The 21811-nt window shown below is 42.3% G+C and overlaps 2 protein-coding genes across 2 annotated transcripts; one reads left to right on the plus strand and one right to left on the minus strand.

Moving 5' to 3' along the window:
* Window positions 1-4095: 4095 nt before the first annotated feature.
* LOC308158259 (5'-3' exonuclease PLD3-like) lies at window positions 4096-13982 on the minus strand (the record flags this gene model as incomplete). Its single annotated transcript, XM_080531853.1, has 6 exons — window positions 4096-4283; window positions 4884-4983; window positions 5295-5460; window positions 8114-8253; window positions 8787-8990; window positions 13962-13982. The coding sequence occupies 6 exons, from the start codon at window positions 13980-13982 to the stop codon at window positions 4096-4098; spliced, it is 819 nt and encodes a 272-aa protein (XP_080387979.1).
* A 3416-nt stretch (window positions 13983-17398) lies between these two features.
* Window positions 17399-20099, plus strand: LOC308158260 (TIMELESS-interacting protein-like; the record flags this gene model as incomplete). Its single annotated transcript, XM_080531854.1, has 7 exons — window positions 17399-17477; window positions 18112-18205; window positions 18457-18532; window positions 18736-18858; window positions 18960-19023; window positions 19220-19450; window positions 19846-20099. The coding sequence occupies 7 exons, from the start codon at window positions 17399-17401 to the stop codon at window positions 20097-20099; spliced, it is 921 nt and encodes a 306-aa protein (XP_080387980.1).
* Window positions 20100-21811: the final 1712 nt, after the last annotated feature.

Here is a 21811-nt window from a genome sequence, read left to right on the forward strand (position 1 = left end):
ATAAGTTAACTCCTTTAACTGTTATACATCTTTGTTTTGCATTTGTTCTAATCTTTGTTTTCATAAACATACATATTCCTCTGAGTTCGTAATTACTCTGTCTAACTTGAAACAGTCTCTGGATACAGTCTGGAAGCATCTTATTTTTTACTTTATACATTACTTGTGCCATTTTGAAGTCCAAAATGTATCAATACATACAAATGTCACCATTATCAATATCACCACCACGATAATTACACTCAGAGTTATTGACATTGTTATTGACATGTCTGGCTATTAGGACATTACATTAAATTACATATCCTGTATGAGACTCATCTGACTACCTTTTGAAGGGTGAGCAGCAGACTGTCCATCGACTCTAAGGTGAGCAGCAGACTGTCTATCGACTCTAACCCTGATGTTCCACGTTCTGAGGCTTGTCCTCCAGACTCTTGGGGCGTGACTGAAGGACCAGTAGGCTGGCCAGACGGTACCTCATTCCCAGGGGCCACTGGGTAATAATAATGGTAATGATTGTTGATCACACCATAGTTATGGTTGATGTTCTGCAGTGCACCCCCACCAGTCTGGCTCCATTGGTAGCTCCCTGTAAAAAAAAAAAAAAAAAAAGGAAACGGAGAAGAGGGTTGATACTCAGTCTTCAGATAAGGGGGTATCAATCATTATACATTATAATAACAGTTAGTTCCGACTAAGTAATTTGATTGGACAAGAGGCATTCCACGAGTGCCGATATACAGTATAACAGTACTGGGACTTTTAACTAATCACTCCGCCGCACAGGTGTTCTACTAAATGTTATAATTAGACTACATGTTTGTGTTCAGGTTACTAGGCAACAGTGCAGTTGACGTTCAGTTGCGGAGCCAAAATAAATGATTAAATAAACAAACAAATCATAATCTGTTGTCGCTTATTACTGTTAACTAATAAATTGCGCTCTAGAACTGTTAAAAATAAAACAAGTATAAAAGCAATATCACACTTGTGGTCGTGCTGTTATACTGAATATCAGCACTCCCTCTCGTGTGATAATGCTTAATTAAGACTCATCAGGAGTAGTGTGTGTAATGCTTACCTCCAACATCGTCTTGTCTCCTGTGGTTTTGAGCGTTACGTGCTCTGCTTTGCCCGTCAACAGGACACCGTCCACACCGTCCACACTGCAAAAAGTAAATCTAAGTAAGATGAAATATCTTAAATCAAGGCAATATATGCTTGTTTTCTGTCCGACTGCACTAGTTTTAAATTGTCCTGTTCTGTTGGCAGGTAATTTAGCTTATTTTAAGTAATATATCCCCCATTTTATAGTCAGTGTTTGAGGTTTGATTACTCACGGGAGTGCTATCCATGATAGGCCACTGGCCACCTCCTCTAAGGCAGCTGTGTCTTCTTGGTTTGTAAAGTAGGGGGCATTGAAATGATGCTCTCTCTTGTAGTAGATATGTAATGACACAGTAGTAGTATATTTTCTATCTCTCTAACTGATCTTCGTCTGCAACAGAGTGGTCTCAAAGAAGAACGACACTAATTCTAATGTGTCATTTTGCCATTTATGTGTCAGAACGACACTAATTCTAATGTGTCATAAAGCCAATTTCGCCAGTGGATTATGACGCAACCAATTTCTGACATAACCACGCCCCCCGCTCGGTTCATGGGTCTACAAATCAATTTCATTTGAATAGATTCTCCCTAATTAAATACAGTTATTAACTAACATACACTCACCTGCGCATCAGCTGGTCATTGAGCATATTTGCCTCAGTTGGTCTGAGTCTATTCTCAAAATGCGGTCGAGGACAAGAGCCTTTAGCAGACCTAGTCTAATTGATATAGGAAAAGTGCTATACAAATAAGTTATTATTATTATTATTATTATTACAAGACTAAAAAATCCCTCACTCACATGCTTCATTTCCTCAGAACGTTAGTAACTATAAATGGTTTGAAGTCTGTGAATTAGCGTTATTTTTGGTGTAGGCTGCTTGTATAAGAGTGTGCCTATAATAGCGGAGGTATTGATTGATTGATTGAAAACTTTATTAGAAGATTTGCAGAAGTAGGTACATGAAAGTACATATTACAAGGTCAACTAACAGGATAAAAACCCAAGAAAGCCACTGGCTTATTTCAATTTGGGTCCTTGATTCTCAATTCATCGTCATCGGTAAACATTATGAAAATTGATGTTCACAGAAATAGTGATAGAAAATGAATTGAAACTCATAGATGCAGTCTCTCTCTGATCCAACGTGATGTTTTCGCCACAAAACGCTCTGCTAATAATTCAAAGATGACATGAGTACACAAGTAGTGTTCTTGTCGTTGTTTTGATTGACAGCACAGTGAATACGGTTTAGGAAATAAATAAATTCATCATTAGCAAGAGGTTGCATGGTTTTATTCATGGTTTTATTCATTCATGCAAATTGGAGGAAAGATAATTATCCACACTTCTGCATAAAACCACTAACAATAAAGTGGTTTATAACTTTATGAATTCAATTTAAGAACATTACCCAAAAAGGGTAGAGGGGAGTGATGGTGTAGGAATTGAATTCCAGTGCTTGCTGTCAAATATGCAATACATTCGTTTTTTTTACTGTTGTTCAACAACTATCTCCACTGTACTTATATTTTAGACACACTCCACATGGTGGAAATTAAAGGGAATTTCTGGACTTTCTCAATTATTATTCAAGGATGTAAATTCAGCCATGATGTATTCCTATGGGAAACATCCACTTGTTTTAAAAGGGAAGATTTAACATGAATTAAAAGCCCATATTATCCAGCCTGCATTGGAAAGCAAGAAACACAAATGAAGCATTAAAGGCACAACCTGGGTTTTGTTTTGTTTTTCATTTAAATGTTTAGGCAGAATATTACTTATAAATGTCTAATGAGCGTAGTACAACTGTCTCACCTTAATAGCATCCAAAATCAAAAGTTAACTAACCCTTCCCCTGCCAAACAGTGGGGTGCAAAGATTTGGGCACTCCTGGTTTAAATGTCTGTTACAATTAATCTCCAAGTGATTGAAAGCAAACCTGAACACTAAATGCTACAAAGTTAAACATGACACCTTTCTGCCAATTTTAAAGCAAGGTTTCTTTTTTATTATAATAAAAAACGTTTTACTCCAAGGTGATTTACTCGGCTTCAATGAGTCAGGTGAATATAATTCTAGGGTTGAACTATATATTCTGAAGTAACTCCATGCCTTCTAACGTATCCGTATATATTATTGAAAATCTGTGGAGAAATCTCAAACATGCCGTGCATGCAAGAAGGCCGAAGAATATTTCTGAGCAAGAGGTGTTCTGCCAGGAAGAATTCCAAAAACAAGAATTGAAAGACTCTTACTAGGCTACAGGAAGTGTTTGCAAGCTGTTATAGTTGCCCGAGGAGGAGTTACAAACTACTAGCTGACAGGGTTCCCAAACCTTTGCACAAGGCCTTTTTCCTTGTTTTATTATTTTGAAACTGTAAAAAGTTTAAAGATAAAAATGTATCTTACTTTAAAATGTGATGAAATGTGTCATGTTTAACTTTGTACCATTTAGAGGTTAGGTTTGCTTCTTTTCACTTAGATATTAATTGTAAAAGGCATTTTGACTAGGGGTGCCCACCCCACTGTATAATACCCAAACTAGAAGCTGCCAGAAATGTGGCTGAAAAACCAATTAAGAATTGCACCTTTAAAAAGAAGAAACCAGCATGCCAAGAAACATCAATCAAAAAACTCTACAGATACTATACATTTCTCCCTGAGATTGACTGGGATTTAGAGTTCCCAAAGCTACTGTGAAAATGTACCCTTTAAACCATACATCTATTGTATTCTAGAAACTAGTTGATAGTTTTTGATCATTGATAAGTGATAGATGGCAAAAAAATAATTTTTAAATCAGCATTTATCAAAAAATAATAATGATTAACACGACGCTATAATCTTTAAAATCGTCCCAGAGACGAAATGTACATCGTAAGTACCCCCTGCTGGATTGGAGGTCAGAGTCACTGTTAGAGGCAGGAGAAGTGTGGTGGTGGTGGTACTTCATCTAACTCTGTACGTGTATGTGTCTAACAGAGGTCTTTGAGGTCAGTGTGCTGGTTAAGTTGGCTGCTGTAGGAGGACTCCCAGTCCCTTTCGAACACGGCCTGCAGCTGTGACTGGAACGTGCCACCAAGCGATTGGGACGCAGTTTGGTTCACCACCAGCCCCGACCCGGCAGTGGTCACAAAGTAGTCCCCAGACCAGTTAGAGGTACTTTGAGAACACAAGACCAGACCAGTTAGAGGTACCTTGAGAACACAAGACCAGAACAGTTAGAGGTACCTTGAGAACACAAGGAAACAAGATGCCTTAGAGCTGATAGATGGAATCTGTTACACTGGATTTCAATAAAGAATCTGCGTAAAATGAAAAATGAAATGAAAATGTCCTATTTGTGTAAAGTCGACACATAAAATACGCTCAACATTTATGCCTAGAGATACAATGGGTGATGCTTCAAATGATATCTGAGCAAACAGGTTTTTATTTCAGATAGGGTTGGGGACAATTGAATTTCAATGCAGTTGATTCAGGAAGTATTACTATTATTTTTTTTAATCAATGATTGCTAAAAGGGCATTCATTTTCAGTGAACTCTCAATAAATTGGAAAAAATGAATTGTTTTCAAATATTGGAAGTGTGAACTCAAATCACTTCACAAATTCAAATTGACCTTAACCCTGTTTTTGAGAGAGTGAATCAGTGGTCTAACAATGATTCACAATGCTTCCTAAGGATGACTTAAGGATGACTTTGATCTCACTAATGTTGATATATCTCACTACTGTTGAGTCTAGGAGAGAGGTGTATTACCTATGTAGGCAACCTTGTCTGTCACCATGTACTTGTTGTGGTTAACTCTGGCGAAGGGTATTTCCTTTTGCTTGGGATTGGCTGGCACAACGAAGATTTTCTGGAAAATAGAGAAGCAGAAATGGTACCATAAGCTCTTTTTAAATGTGACATCCTGTGCCCAATGACTTGCCCATATTGTGCCTAAACGTGTCATACTCTCAACCAAGCAACCAACACATACATCTCTGCTTACAACCTAAAGAAGACACTGTTCAACACCCAAACACCTCCATCCTTTCTGGACGTAGCTTATTAACAACATAAACAAAACAATGTCGATGAATCATCAACATGAGGATTATGTCTAAAAACTAACGTACAGTAAAGTGACAAAATAAGAAAGCAACTCTTAAGTCTAGGCCTACTCACCACCTGGATGTCCAGCCTTCTCTTGGGTTCCTGGTCCGAGGCCAGGGAGCGCAGGAAGGGCAGCATGATAGGCTGTGTGCTGGCCCAGCAGCTGATCAGCAGACGCACGCGCACACGCTTCTCATATGCCACTCGCCTCAGCTGAGTGTCAATGTCGGCCCAGTACCTGCAGAGGGCGCCAGACCCACAGGGTTAGGGCCCAGAGATGGGGCTTTATTCATTCCATAACAGACAAACGCTCTAGGAGCCTTTTTACAAGACATGCTGGTAGGTAGAGCCATCTGACCAATGAGCTAGAGTAAGACTAATGAGCTAGAATAATACTCTCCATCAGCTTTGCCTCTCCACAACTTCAACTTTACCTCCAGGAACACTTATCATTGAACAATACTACTAGGCAATTGTTTGTCACACATTTTTATATTTATATCAATCTATTAATTTTGGCTTTATTAGACTAAACATTCCTGAGTCTGAGGCCTGCAAACTTACTTACTGCAAAAAGAAGCTGTTAATGAGTTCATGGGCATTGGGAGGAATGCCCAACCATAGCCAACCATAGCCAACCATAGCCACTAAATTAGTTAACAATCTACCACCCCACTCAGGGCGTTATGGTGTAGAGCACATCCGTGAGTTCTACAATAAACTGGGTGTACGCAATGATGATTTTAAACTCTCCATGGTGTCAAACGATGAGGTGTTTAAAAAGCTAGGCGCTCTACACTCAGAAAAGGCCACGGGCCATGACAATATTCCAGCCAGATTTCTAAAAGACTCAGCTGCCTCCATTACCCCAATCATCACCCACATAATAAACCTCTCCATCAAACAGGGACACGTCCCCCTTGACTTTAAAATAGCAAGGGTAACCCCACTGTATAAAAAAGGAAGCAAATTAGACCCAGGCAACTACCGACCTGTTTCTATTCTTAATTCCATCTCGAAACTTATGGAAAAAATAGTTTATGAACAGGTCGATAGGTACCTTACCGAAAAAAAGCTGATGTATGAATTTCAATCAGGATTCAGAACATCCCATTCCACTGACACATGCCTTCTCTATTTGAACGACCACATCAACCATGAGGTGGACTCGGGCAAGTACTGCGGCATGGTCATGCTGGACCTCCAGAAGGCCTTCGACACAGTAGATCATCACATATTGTTAGATAAACTGAAAGCAATTGGGTTCGATAGAACATCGGTGAGCTGGATGCAATCCTACTTAGAGGGGAGGGAACAGGTGGTTAGTGTGAACGGAACACTGTCCCCCCCCCTCCCAGTGACCTGCGGCGTTCCACAAGGAAGCATTTTGGGACCTTTACTGTTCCTAATATATGTGAATGACATGTCATCAGCATGTAATTGCAATTTGTTCCTGTTCGCGGATGACTCGGCTCTGCTGGTCTCTGGCAGGGACATATTGCAGGTGGAAAAAGCGCTAAGCACTGAACTGAGTAGAATCTGCATCTGGCTAGCTGACAATAAACTATCAATACACCTAGGTAAAACTGAAACCATCCTATACGGATCCCCATCTAAACTCAGAAAGGCTGAAAATTTTAAAATAAAAGTGGGTAACATTAATATCACAAGAAAAGAGGATATTACATACCTGGGCTCCATCTTAGAGGCAAATCTTTCCGGAGATAAAATGGCAGCAAAAGTAATCAAAAAAGTGAACCATAAAACTAGATTCTTGTACAGGATATCCTCACTTGTCAGTAAAAACACACTGAGGACCCTATCAGGAGCTCTCATTCAATGTCACTTCGACTATGCCGTAACATCATGGTACTATAGAACCACAAAGGCCCATAAAACAAGACTCCAGACAGCCCAAAATAAACTGGTTAGGCTTCTGCTAGGCCTCAACCCTAGGACACATCTAACCGCTGCTCATTTTTTGAGCCTTGATTGGCTACGAGTAGTTGACAGAGTGCAGCAGCTTGCACTGGGCCTAGTCTTCAAGATACGCTACACCACAAAGACACCCAAGTACCTGTCAACATACTTCCAAAAAGTGAACAACGTCCACACTTACAACACCAGAGGAAGCTCCACGAACCACGTTCAACCGCGTTGCACCACAAACAAGGGTTTAAACTCGTTTGCAAACTATGCAGTAAAGATGTGGAACGCCCTTCCTATAATCTTAAAGGAGTGCAAAACACTGCCCACCTTCAAAGACACTCTCAAAAAACATTTACAGGAGGCTGCAATCCGTAACTGGACCCTCTAAAACAAAAATCAGATTAAAAGACCTGAACTACCCACTGTACATACTTTGTGTTTTGTCCCCCGCCCCCACCTGTGGTGTATGTCCCCACCTGTCCTACCCGCTGTACATACCTTATGTTTTGTTGTATTGTTCTTCCCATGATGGATGTACGTTTATCTTGTAGATAGTAATAGTTATTTGTCTGTATTATCATGTAGATAGTACTAGTTCTTTTCTTATGTCTGTCTTACATGTAACGATGAATTGAAAATCAAGGACCCCAATTGAAATAAGCCAGTGGCTTTCTTGGGTTTTTATCCTCTTAGTTTGACCTTGTATGTAATATGTACTTTCATGTACCTACTTCTGCAAACATTCTAAAAAAGTTTTCAATCAATCAAAAAGCCTCTCGGTGAGCAACGAGATCATTTTGGGGCATTATTTCCCTTTTTGGCTCAAGAGCGGAGGCTCTCTAGAATGTAACTTCCTAAGCAAAGTGGTAAGCAAAACTGACTTTAGATGGCTGCATAAGGGCTAATTCCCCAGTCTCCCTGAACTTAAAGTGGCAGTGAAGTTCCCTAGGAGGCTGACTGACCGTTTGGGGTGTGAGAACTCTGTGGTGAGGAAATAGTTCCTGACAACAATGTAGACAAACTGCTGTGCGTCCTCCATGACACTCCGGATGGACTGAAGGTCTTCGGTCCTCCCCGCGGCACAGAAGGATGGTGGGGAGCTCTGGGGAGGCAGGATATTGTTGTTAGCATGTGGGTAGTTATAAAGGGATAGTTCACGACACTACACGACACAGACATTATCAGCAGCAACATTTCTTTGCAAGAACTATCCCCACACATAGCGTTGGGGAGACATACTATAGTAAATACACTATAATAATATACATAATAATATCATAATATTAAATCACAGAATGGACCTATCGCTAAGCCACGCCCCCTTTGAAAACTCGGACAAACAAACAACGCTTCACTGGCATTGACTGACTGACCGACCGTGACTGAATGACATTCAATGACTTACAATGGCGGGAGTTGGCAAATTTCTGATTTCTGATTTACCACAGCAAGTAATAGACATGTTTTTTTGAAGATGACAAGAATATTTAGTCTCGAAGCTTTTCACCATCAGATATTAGCGAGTTGTTTGTCCGAGTTTTCTGCTTGTTGTGACTTTTGCTGTGATATGATTGGACAATTTCTATTCTGGTGCGTCACGTGGCTTCGTGATAGATCCATTCCCTCAGGTCTTACAGATAGATAGACGCTGGAGGCCGTGCCGTTGAGTGGCAGCTGCATGGGCGTGTCCTTGTTGTAGGCGGTGGAGTAGCTGCTGGGCCAGGGGGAGGGGATACTGATGACGTCACTCTGGCCCAGATACCAGTAGGCCTCGAAGATCTTCCCCAGGTCTTCAGCCAAGCAGCTGCAGTTGTACACCACGGCTCCCAGCTCCTTCACCTGAGCAGGGACACAAGAGAAGACATACGTTTCCCAGTGTTTCAACCAACACTGATCTTTAGAGGTATTATTTTCAGAATCAATGGCTATATAAAGTCCTAAAAATGTATGTACCAATCCTAGATAGACCCAATACCATTAAGTCTGTCCTGCTTGGGGGTGTCGTCCTTGGAGGCTCGGCCAACCAGCAGGGTTAGTTTGCGGTGACAGTAATCAACCAGGTCCAGGACCGAGTCACCAGCTGCCTCACAGGAATCCTGTAACCACGGCACCACACACAAACTGTATTCTTATGATACACACGTGTGTTTGATACCATTCCTCATTCAGAGACATTAGCATGAAGCTCGTTAGCATGAAGCTCATTAACATGAAGCTCATTAGCATGAAGGTAATTAACATACAGCTCATTTACATACACACACACAGACACATACACACAGTTCATTAACATACAGCTCATTAACATACAGCTCATTAGCATGAAGCTAATTAGCATACAGCTCATTAGCATGAAGCTTATTAGCATACAGCTCATTAACATACAGTACTGCTGCTCTGTCTACTGCAGGTCACACACAGCTCATTAACATACAGCTCATTAGCATGAAGCTCATTAGCATGAAGCTCATTAGCATGAAGTGCAATAACATACAGCTCATTAGCATGAAGCTAATTAGCATGAATCTCATTAACATACAGCTCATTAACATACATCTCATTAGCATGACGCTAATTAGCATACAGCTCATTAGAATGAAGCTTATTAGCATACAGCTCATTAACATACAATACTGCTGCTCTGTCTACTGCAGGTCACACACAGCTCATTAACATACAGCTCATTAGCATGAAGCTAATTAGCATGAAGCTCAATAACATACAGCTCATTAACATACAGCTAATTAACATACAGCTCATTAGCATGAAGCTCATTAGCATGAAGCTCATTAGCACGAAGCTAATTAACATACAGCTCATTAACATACACACACACAGACAGACACACGTATACACACACTCAGAGACATTAGCATGAAGCTCATTAGCATGAAGCTCATTAACATGAAGCTCATTAGCATGAAGCTCAATAACATACAGCTCATTAGCATGAAGCTAATTAGCATACAACTCATTAGCATGAAGCTCATTAACATACAGCTCATTAGCATGAAGCTTATTAGCATACAGCTCATTAACATACAGTACTGCTGCTCTGTCTACTGCAGGTCACACACAGCTCATTAACATACAGCTCATTAGCATGAAGCTCATTAGCATGAAGCTCATTAGCATGAAGCTCATTAGCATGAAGCTCAATAACATACAGCTCATTAGCATGAAGCTAATTAGCATACAGCTCATTAACATACAGTACTGCTGCTCTGTCTACTGCTGGTCACACACAGCTCATTAACATACAGCTCATTAACATACAGCTCATTAGCATGAAGCTCATTAGTATGAAGCTAATTAACATACAGCTCATTAACATACAGCTCATTAACACATACTTTTAAATAATTAATTAATAACATATACACACACAGACACACGTATACACACAGAGACATTAGCATGAAGCTCATTAGCATGAAGCTCATTAGCATGAAGCTCATTAGCATGAAGCTCATTAACATACAGCTCATTAACATACACACACAGACACACGTATACACACACTCAGAGACATTAGCATGAAGCTCATTAGCATGAAGCTCATTAGCATGAAGCTCATTAACATACAGCTCATTAACATACACACACACAGACAGACACACGTATACACACACTCAGAGACATTAGCATGAAGCTCATTAGCATGAAGCTCATTAACATGAAGCTCATTAGCATGAAGGTAATTAACATACAGCTCATTTACATACACACACACAGACACACACACAGTTCATTAACATACAGCTCATTAACATACAGCTCATTAGCACGAAGCTCATTAACATACAGCTCATTAGCATGAAGCTTATTAGCATACAGCTCATTAACATACAGTACTGCTGCTCTGTCTACTGCAGGTCACACACAGCTCATTAACATACAGCTCATTAGCATGAAGCTCATTAGCATGAAGCTCATTAGCATGAAGCTCAATAACATACAGCTCATTAGCATGAAGCTAATTAGCATACAGCTCATTAACATACAGTACTGCTGCTCTGTCTACTGCAGGTCACACACAGCTCATTAACATACAGCTCATTAGCATGAAGCTAATGAGCATGAAGCTCATTAGCATGAAGCTCAATAACATACAGCTCATTAGCATGAAGCTAATTAGCATACAGCTCATTAACATACAGTACTGCTGCTCTGTCTACTGCAGGTCACACACAGCTCATTAACATACAGCTCATTAGCATGAAGCTCATTAGCATGAAGCTCATTAGCATGAAGCTCATTAGCATGAAGCTCAATAACATACAGCTCATTAGCATGAAGCTAATTAGCATACAGCTCATTAACATACAGTACTGCTGCTCTGTCTACTGCTGGTCACACACAGCTCATTAACATACAGCTCATTAACATACAGCTCATTAGCATGAAGCTCATTAGTATGAAGCTAATTAACATACAGCTCATTAACATACAGCTCATTAACACATACTTTTAAATAATTAATTAATAACATATACACACACAGACACACGTATACACACAGAGACATTAGCATGAAGCTCATTAGCATGAAGCTCATTAGCATGAAGCTCATTAGCATGAAGCTCATTAACATACAGCTCATTAACATACACACACAGACACACGTATACACACACTCAGAGACATTAGCATGAAGCTCATTAGCATGAAGCTCATTAGCATGAAGCTCATTAACATACAGCTCATTAACATACACACACACAGACAGACACACGTATACACACACTCAGAGACATTAGCATGAAGCTCATTAGCATGAAGCTCATTAACATGAAGCTCATTAGCATGAAGGTAATTAACATACAGCTCATTTACATACACACACACAGACACACACACAGTTCATTAACATACAGCTCATTAACATACAGCTCATTAGCACGAAGCTCATTAACATACAGCTCATTAGCATGAAGCTTATTAGCATACAGCTCATTAACATACAGTACTGCTGCTCTGTCTACTGCAGGTCACACACAGCTCATTAACATACAGCTCATTAGCATGAAGCTCATTAGCATGAAGCTCATTAGCATGAAGCTCAATAACATACAGCTCATTAGCATGAAGCTAATTAGCATACAGCTCATTAACATACAGTACTGCTGCTCTGTCTACTGCAGGTCACACACAGCTCATTAACATACAGCTCATTAGCATGAAGCTAATGAGCATGAAGCTCATTAGCATGAAGCTCAATAACATACAGCTCATTAGCATGAAGCTAATTAGCATACAGCTCATTAGCATGAAGCTCATTAGCATGAAGCTTATTAGCATACAGCTCATTAACATACAGCTCATTAGCATGAAGCTAATTAGCATACAGCTCATTAACATACAGTACTGCTGCTCTGTCTACTGCAGGTCACACACAGCTCATTAACATACAGCTCATTAACATACAGCTCATTAGCATGAAGCTCATTAGTATGAAGCTAATTAACATACAGCTCATTAACATACAGCTCATTAACACATACTTTTAAATAATTCATTAATAACATATACACACACAGACACACGTATACACACAGAGACATTAGCATGAAGCTCATTAGCATGAAGCTCATTAGCATGAAGCTCATTAGCATGAAGCTCATTAACATACAGCTCATTAACATACGCACACACACACAGACAGACACACGTATACACACAATTAGAGACATTAGCATGAAGCTCATTAGCATGAAGCTCATTAGCATGAAGCTCATTAGCATGAAGCTCATTAACATACAGCTCATTAACATACACACACACACACAGACAGACACACGTATACACACACTCAGAGACATTAGCATGAAGCTCATTAGCATGAAGCTCATTAACATGAAGCTCATTAGCATGAAGGTAATTAACATACAGCTCATTTACATACACACACAGACACACACACAGTTCATTAACATACAGCTCATTAACATACAGCTCATTAGCATGAAGCTTATTAGTATACAGCTCATTAACATACAGTACTGCTGCTCTGTCTTCTGCAGGTCACACACAGCTCATTAGCATGAAGCTCATTAGCATGAAGCTAATTAGCATGACGCTCATTAACATACAGCTCATTAACATACAGCTCATTAGCATGAAGCTAATTAGCATACAGCTCATTAACATACAGTACTGCTGCTCTGTCTACTGCAGGTCACACACAGCTCATTAACATACAGCTCATTAACATACAGCTCATTAACATATACTTTTAAATAATTAATTAATAACATATACACACACAGACACACGTATACACACAGAGTCATTAGCATGAAGCTCATTAGCATGAAGCTAATTAGCATGAAGCTCATTAACATACAGCTTATTAACATACAGTACTGCTGCTGTACTACTGCAGGTCACACACACAACCCACTTTGACGTAAGCCACTCCCCCTAACTGTCTAAGCCACTCCCACTTTGACGTAAGCCACTCCCCCTAACTGTCTAAGCCACACCCACTTTGATACAAGCTCCACCCACTTTGATACAAGCCACTCCCCCTAAGTGTCTAAGCCCCTCCCACATTGACGTAAGCCACTCCCCCTAACTGTCTAAGCCCCTCCCACATTGACGTAAGCCACTCCCCCTAACTGTCTAAGCCCCTCCCACATTGACATAAGCCACTCCCCCTAACTGTCTAAGCCACATCCACTTTGATACAGGCCACTCCCACTTTGATACAAGCCACTCCCCCTAAGTGTCTAAGCCACGCCCACTTCGGTACAGGCCACTCCCACTTTGATACAAGCCACTCCCCCTAAGTGTCTAAGCCACACCCACTTCGATACAGGCCACTCCCATTTTGATACACGCCACACCCACTTTGATACAGGCCACACCCACATTGATACAAGCACCTCCCACTTTGATACAAGCCACTCCCCCTAACTGTCTAAGCCCCTCCCACATTGACGTAAGCCACTCCCCCTAACTGTCTAAGCCACTCCCACTTTGATACAGGCCACTCCCACTTTGATACAGGCCACACCCACTTTGATACAGGCCACTCCCCCTAACGGTCTAAGCCACTCCCACTTTGATACAGGCCACACCCGCTTTGATACAGGCCACTCCCCCTAACTGTCTAAGCCACACCCACATTGATACAAGCACCTCCCACTTTGATACAAGCCACTCCCCCTAACTGTCTAAGCCCCTCCCACATTGACGTAAGCCACTCCCCCTAACTGTCTAAGCCCCTCCCACATTGACGTAAGCCACTCCCACTCACACAGGTATACACACACACACACACTCACACAGGTACTCACTCACTCACACACACACACACACACACACACTCACACAGATACTCACTCACTCACTCACACACACACACACACACACACACACACACACACACACACACAGCCCAGTAGACACACACACACTGAGCTGGGCAGTAACAGAGAAGCAGGCCTGGTTCAGAGAGACACAGTGACTCCTGTCCATATCCCCATCCACTAGTAAGCATTCCCCATAGACTCCCACATATCCCCCTAGACTGGTATGCATTCCACATAGAGGAGCCAGTAGACACAGACACACACACACTGAGCTGGGCAGTAACAGAGAAGCAGGCCTGCTAGCATACAGCATCCCACTGAAGCAGAAGGCCTTGTACACCAGCAGTCTTTATTCGTTGCATGCAGTAGCTCACAGGACAGCAGATGGCTGAATAACTGGTAATGTACACACACACACACACTCACACACACACACACACACACACACACACACACACACACACACACACACACATCCAGTCACACACACACACAGACACGTCCAGCAGGTCTGATATTGGTCCGGCTGGACTCGCCTCGAAGAGTAGATGTCGAAAAATATGTATTGTGTGGGGAAAAGGCGAAGGAAAAAAAAGAATAAAAATAAGCCCCGCCCCCTTTTTAAAAGCCCCGCCCCCTTTCCCCCTTCCCCATAGACTCCCATTAATTTTGGCCTTACCTGTTCTCCGGTTCTCCTTGGGGTCCCACACTTAAGCCCTCCCCGAGATGCAAGCCCCTTCCTGGGCTCGCAGCGAGGGAGAGCCCCTCCGCGATCCTGGAAGTATTGATAACTGGTACCCTAAGGACATTTTTGGTTGAAATTGAAAATGTGTAAACAGACTGTTCCACCTGGGACTTGAACCCAGGTCTCCCCGCTTGCCAGCCGGGAGACTTAACACACTGACCCACCGTGCAGGTCATGAAAGGTCATTGCCAGATACAGAGGATAATGATATTCTTCTGTGCAGGTTGAATGAGCTGTCTGTGTCTGTGTCCTATCTGATCATGTGTAGAATCCACAGTCTCTCTGTGTGTGACTCTGTCTGCCTGTGTGTGACACAAAAAAACTAAAAACTAAAAAAACACTGGGTTACAGGGGATTTGAACCCAGGCCTCCCGGTCTAATAGACAGGAGACTTAACACACTGAGCCACTGTGACAGAGCTGGGAGACGAAAAAAAAATCACCTACTTGAAGAAATTCAGTCCCACATCTGTTCACAAGGCTCTGATCAGTGTAGAATCTCTGTCCTCTGTCTCTCTGTCCTATCTGATCATGTGTATCATCATGTAGTCATGTAGTCATGTCATCATATCTGATATAATCAATCACACTGTCATACAGGCAGCAGCAGCAGCAGACACAGTCTAGAAAAGGTCAATAGGTCATTGGATTTGAACCCTGGCCTTCAGCGTTAAAAAGACAGACTGAGACTTAAGACTGAGCTACTCGGGCAGTCCTGAGAAAAAAAGACTCATCTACTTCAAGATATTTCACATGATTTCATTTCACATCTCACCATCATAGTGAAGTAGCTACATCAGGTGCATCACCGTTACGCTCTCATCCCTGAGATAGATAGATAGATAGATAGATAGATAGATAGATAGATAGATAGATAGATAGATAGATAGATAGATAGATAGATAGATAGATAGATAGATACTTTATTTATCCCCGTGAGGAAATTCATTTTGCCGCGCCACTCCACTAAAAACCACACATAACAACACAACACAACATAAAGGACAGACAACAACACTGGGCCAGCCATGTACAGTATATAAAAAACAGTGAGATCTGATATAAAAGTGGATTAAAAGGATGGCTATAGTTATTTATATTAAAATACTAAAAAAGTGATGATGATGATGATTAAAATAAATAATAAATACAAATTCAGGAGCCTTGACCCCGACTGCTACTTTAGTTGCCATTGAACAGTCTTAGTGCAGCCGGGATAAATGATTTTTTATATCGCTCCGTCCGGGAGCGGATCGTAATGAACCGCCCTCTGCGGCGGCTGCTGGTTTGCCCAGCGAGGACATGATGGAGGGGGTGGTTGGGGTTGTCCCTGATGGACAGCAGCTTACTCCTAGTCCTTCTCTCCACCACCGTCCCCAGAGAGTCCAGGCTCCTTCCCACCACTGAACCCGCCTTTTTTATGAGCTTGTCCAGCCGTCCGGTATCCCTCTTGGTGATGTTTCCCCCCCAGCAGACTGCAGCGTAGAAGAGAATGCTGGCCATGACAGACTGGTAAAACATGGCCAGCATCTCTCCACACACTTCAAAAGACCTAAGTCTTCTTAAGAAGTACAGCCTGCTCTGGCCCTTCTTATAAAGTGCCTCTGTGTTGGTGGACCAGTCCAGTTTGTCGTCCAGATGCACCCCCAGGTACTTGTAGGTCTTCACCACCTCGATATCCTCGTCCCGGATGTTAATGGGCAACCGAGGTGGCTTAGACCTACGGAAGTCTATAACTAGCTCCTTGGTCTTGGTTTGGTTGAGGAGCAGACCATTCCTCTCGCTCCAGACGCTGAAGGCTCCTATCAGATCCCTGTACTCCCCCTCCCGTCCATCCCTCACGCACGCCACTATGGCTGTATCGTCAGAGTACTTCTGTACGTGGCAGGACTCAGAGTTGTATTTGAAGTCTGATGTGTACAGGGTGAACAGGAAGGGAGCCAGCACAGTTCCCTGCGGAGCCCCGGTGTTGTTCACTACTGTGTCCGAGACACAGTTCCCCAGCCTGACTGACTGTGGCCGTCCAGTGAGGTAGTCCATGATCCAGGATGTAGTGGAGGGATCAACCCCCATATCTGAAAGCTTCTCTCGGAGTAGAAGAGGCTGGATGGTGTTAAAGGCACTTGAAAAGTCAAAGAACATTATCCTCACCTGACTTCCCGGCTCATCCAGGTAGGAGTAAGCACGATGGAGGAGGTAGAGGACAGCGTCATCCACACCAACTTTTTCCTGGTACCCGAACTGCAGGGGATCACGTGCATGTTCAGTCTGTGGTCTCAGATGTCTCAGAAACAGCCGCTCCAGTGTCTTCATACTATGTGAAGTGAGGGCAACCGGTCTGTAGTCGTTGAGCTCGGCCGGGCGCCCAGTTTTGGGTACTGGCACGAGACATGATGTTTTCCACAGAACCGGCACCGTCCCTGACTGTAAACTCAGGTTGAAGAGCTTCTGGAGGGGCTCAGCCAGTTGGTCTGCACAGATGATGTTACAGGCCACTAGGGAGAGTGCTGCTGCTGCTGCTGCTGCAGCCTATGATCAGTCCACTCTGCTAGTAGGTGTGTCAAACAACATTAACATACATGGGTGTGGTGGAACAAGCACTTATTGACAACTACACCAAAAGGGTACCTTCTTTTAAAGAAAAGGATTTATTGCTTTAGTGAAAAGTACATTTACAAGTGGTTACAAATATTCAGACAACATTCATATAACATTGACTACACAACTAGCATAGGTAAAGGCTATTTACTATACTAAACCATTTCTAGTAACACAATATTATATGAATGAATGAATGAATGAATGGTCTTTATTGTCATTGATATAGTACAGGTACCAAACAACGAAATTTGGGAGGGGGGGGGGGCTCCCCTGGTTGGTATGTTTTTGGTGATGTTCAGAAGACGACGAGGGAGAGATTTCCAAGTTAGCAGATGTACCTGCTTCTAAAAGGAGAGGAGTGAAGAGGCCCCAGCCCAAGCTGGACTCTCAGAGGTACACAATGTTTGCATGTGTAGAGGGAGACATTGCTCTTGGTCCAGCTGATCCATACAGGGTAACTTGTAACATGGCTTTAACTCGTAGACGATGTCTGCGTTTTGAAACTGTGTAGCATAGAAGGTGTAGCATACTGTTCCCCTTAGCTTACTTTGTTTAACTCTGAACTTTCTTTTCAAGAAATCAAACGGTATGCTATATGTTGCTGCAGAAATGTTTGATGATGGTCAGTGTTATTTTTCCTGCAGGCTGTGCTCTGAAAGAGGACTTCCGGCTCTACGCACCCTGTTTGACAATGTTCACTTCAAAGGCAAAGGACATGAGGTAATCTTAACTGTCGTCAGGTCCTGTAGGGATAGGCTGTTATTTATCATAAAGGAATCAAATTAATGATCCATGACGGCCAAATGTTTTGTTTTATTTATTTTGTTGTAAGCTAAAAAATGTGTGTGTGTGTGTGTGTGTGTGTGTGTGTGTGTGTGTGTGTGTGTGTGTGTTTGTGCGCATGTCCGTCCATCCGTGTCCAGACTGAGAATCTGAAAGTGTTGATGCAGACTATGGAGAATTGGGCTCACAGACTGTACCCCAAACTGCAGTTTGATGACTTCATAGGCAAACTAGAGACATTAGGCAGCAAAAAAGAAGTGCAGGTGAGAAAAACAAAGGAAAACCTCTCCCATATGATCCTCAATGGCTTTAGTGTGTTTAAAAAACATGTGTGAAACCTTAATTCTTGCTTTATTTTCATCAGACTTGTCTCAAGCGAATACGATTGGACATGCCGTTGACACATGACGATTTCATAGGCAAAGACGGTAAGATACAAATGTCACTATCCAGGCAGGGCATCTTTACAGTAATACACCAAACACTAGGTGGAAAACAATGGAAGTGTCTTTTTGAAGTAACCACGGGTATGATAATGTTATTACTACAGAAGAGCCTTGACTTGTCATGTTCCTAAACAAACGTAGTGATTCACAGGCTGAGTGACTTTCTCAATTCATCCAGGTGAGGAGGGGGAGGAAGCAGTACGGAGAGAAGACCCTATCCATGACGACCCAGACCCGTTCGGAGATGGAGGTTTCGCTGACGAACCCCCAAGACTGATCCACTCCACCCCAGCCCCCGCCCCCGCTCCCACGGCCCTCCCCGCCCTGACCGAGGAGCAGCAGAGACGTATGGAGCTGAACAAACAGTTGGCCCTGGAGAGAAGACTGGCGCGTATGCAACAGCACACAGGTCAGTCACCCAACCACACCCAGAAGGACATTTTGACAGGGTAGAAAATGTATTTGTAGTTCGAAACAGTAAAAAAAAAAAAAAAACACCAGTGGGTTATTTTCATGAAAGCTGTTGTACCTTTAAAATCATCTTGGGTTCATGTGGGCAGCGGGCTACAGGGGCGCCAAATATGGCTGACTCTGTGCCTAGAGCAATAATACCAAATTCCAACAATTGACTTACTAGTGTGCCCTTGAGTAAGGCACTTAGCCCTCAGTTACTCCAGGGGGAATGTCCCTGTAATTCGTAATTGTAAATCGCTTTGGATTAAAAGCGTCTGCTAAATGACAATAAATTGCATGGCAATAAATCAGTTAAAAAATAAAATAAACAAGATCTCCCTCCCTCCTCAGAGGCCTCCCTGACCGCGACTCTGAGTCAGTCAGCTGAGGAACCCTCCACCAGCTCCTCATCACACTTCTCCAGTCAGAGGAACCATCAAGAAGACAATGTTGATGATGATGATGATGATTTGGACCGCAGCCCAAAGAACAGACCCCTAGACAAAGGCTCTCTGCTGGAGCCAGACTCCCCAGTGTGTGAGAGGAGAGACACCAGCAACAACCCTATTCCTGAACTGAGCAACAGCCAGGAACACAGCGACTGACACACACACACACACACACACACACACACACGCGCACACACACACACACACACACACACACACACACACACACACACACACACACACACACACACACCATCAAGGTACCTTGAGAGGACTACCAAGCTACGGATGTCAAGGTACACACACCATCAAGGTACCTTGAGAGGACTACCAAGCTACGGATGTTTTTGCCTGTTCAAGTTCTTACAAGTCACCAACGTGGTCATATTATTGACAGTTTTTTCCTGTTCTACAAAAATGCCATGATGAAAGCCAAACACCATGTTGGATTGAAGAGTTGATATACTGTTTGTTTTGACAATTCACTTGAAGGGGCCTTAATGATGTTTCCTCAAACCATGTTTGTCCTTATGTGTAAGGATGCTGTTGCGCAAAGAGCTAACTTTGATTATGCTTTTTTTGTTCTTTTTTTTTTTCATCAAACATTTCTTGTTGTCAATAAAAGTATTTTAAAAATCCTTTTAAAAACATCTGGGTCTATTGCTCTGTCACCTAGCATTTTGGAGTTTAGCTTGCAACGTCGCGAGCGTGTTAGCGGCTAAATTACAGTAACTTCCTCTTATACGTTTTGGTAACGGCCCTGGTAACAATCTATGCCACTTGCAAAGAAGATAAGGGTTAGTTCAACCTTATGTTGCGGTGTTTGCTCAATTTGATGTTTGAAACTGGTCAGAGTAGATCCAGTTCACATTGGGAAGGATCAATGCTTTGGTAGGTAGCCTAGAGGTTAGAGAGGCTGGCTAGAAGTTGGCTGACTAGTTTGATCCCTGCCTCAGGAGGGAGCTTGCATGTGGCCTTGAGCAAGGCACTTAACCCCTAATTGCTCTAGGGGTGCCAAATATGGGTGACTCTGTGCCTAGAGCAAAAATACCAAATTCCAACAATTGACTGACAAGTTGATTGCAGGGCAAATAAATCAGTAAAAAAAAATGCAAAGCTCTTCATAGCACATTTCAATGTAGTACACCTCCAACATACCTGTCTAAACTCAGAGAGCAAATGACACTATGGAAAGATAAAAGGTAAAACACACAAGTCCATCTGATTTAAGGAATGAATGAGAGAAGCGGTGGGAATGCTTTTTATTTTATTTGATATGCCGAGAAGTTTTGGGAATTTTTTTAGTTATTTTTTTTTAAATAATCGGTATCCTCAGAGCCCCAGGTACTCCTTTGGGGATAATAGCCTGTGAAAGAAAGAAAAAAGTCATTTACACTGTTACTTCAGTCAAGCTGCATGTTACTGTAAAGAACACATTTTAAGTTCAGGAAATAATCAATATATATATATGTTTTCTGCATTACACAGAAAGCAGTAAACCAAAGGTGAAAATGTCTAAAACGGGTCTTAAAATAGCTGGGAGGGTCTTACCTAAACAGGCAACTCTCCTGATATGGGACACAGCATTTCCCAGAAGACCATGGCCCTTCTCCTTGGTAGCTGTAGAGACATTAAAAAACACATTACTCTCTGTCTGTTAAAAGCAGTCATAACCATAATGTAACTCAACGCAGAAGAGAGAAAACAAATGGCTCAAATAAGTACTGACTCTCCAGTGTCTTGGGGATGGGCGCCATGGTTGCTGCGGGGTCCATCATTGTTGCGGGGTCCATTGGGTCCAGCAGCGCTCCAGGTCCCTGTCCTGGACCCGTGGAGGCCATTACACTGGGGTTCAGAAGTTCGGGGGA

The sequence above is a fragment of the Nansenia antarctica genome, assembly GCF_963989245.1.
Source record: "Nansenia antarctica genome assembly, chromosome: 5".
Taxonomy (NCBI): Eukaryota; Metazoa; Chordata; class Actinopteri; order Argentiniformes; family Microstomatidae; genus Nansenia; species Nansenia antarctica.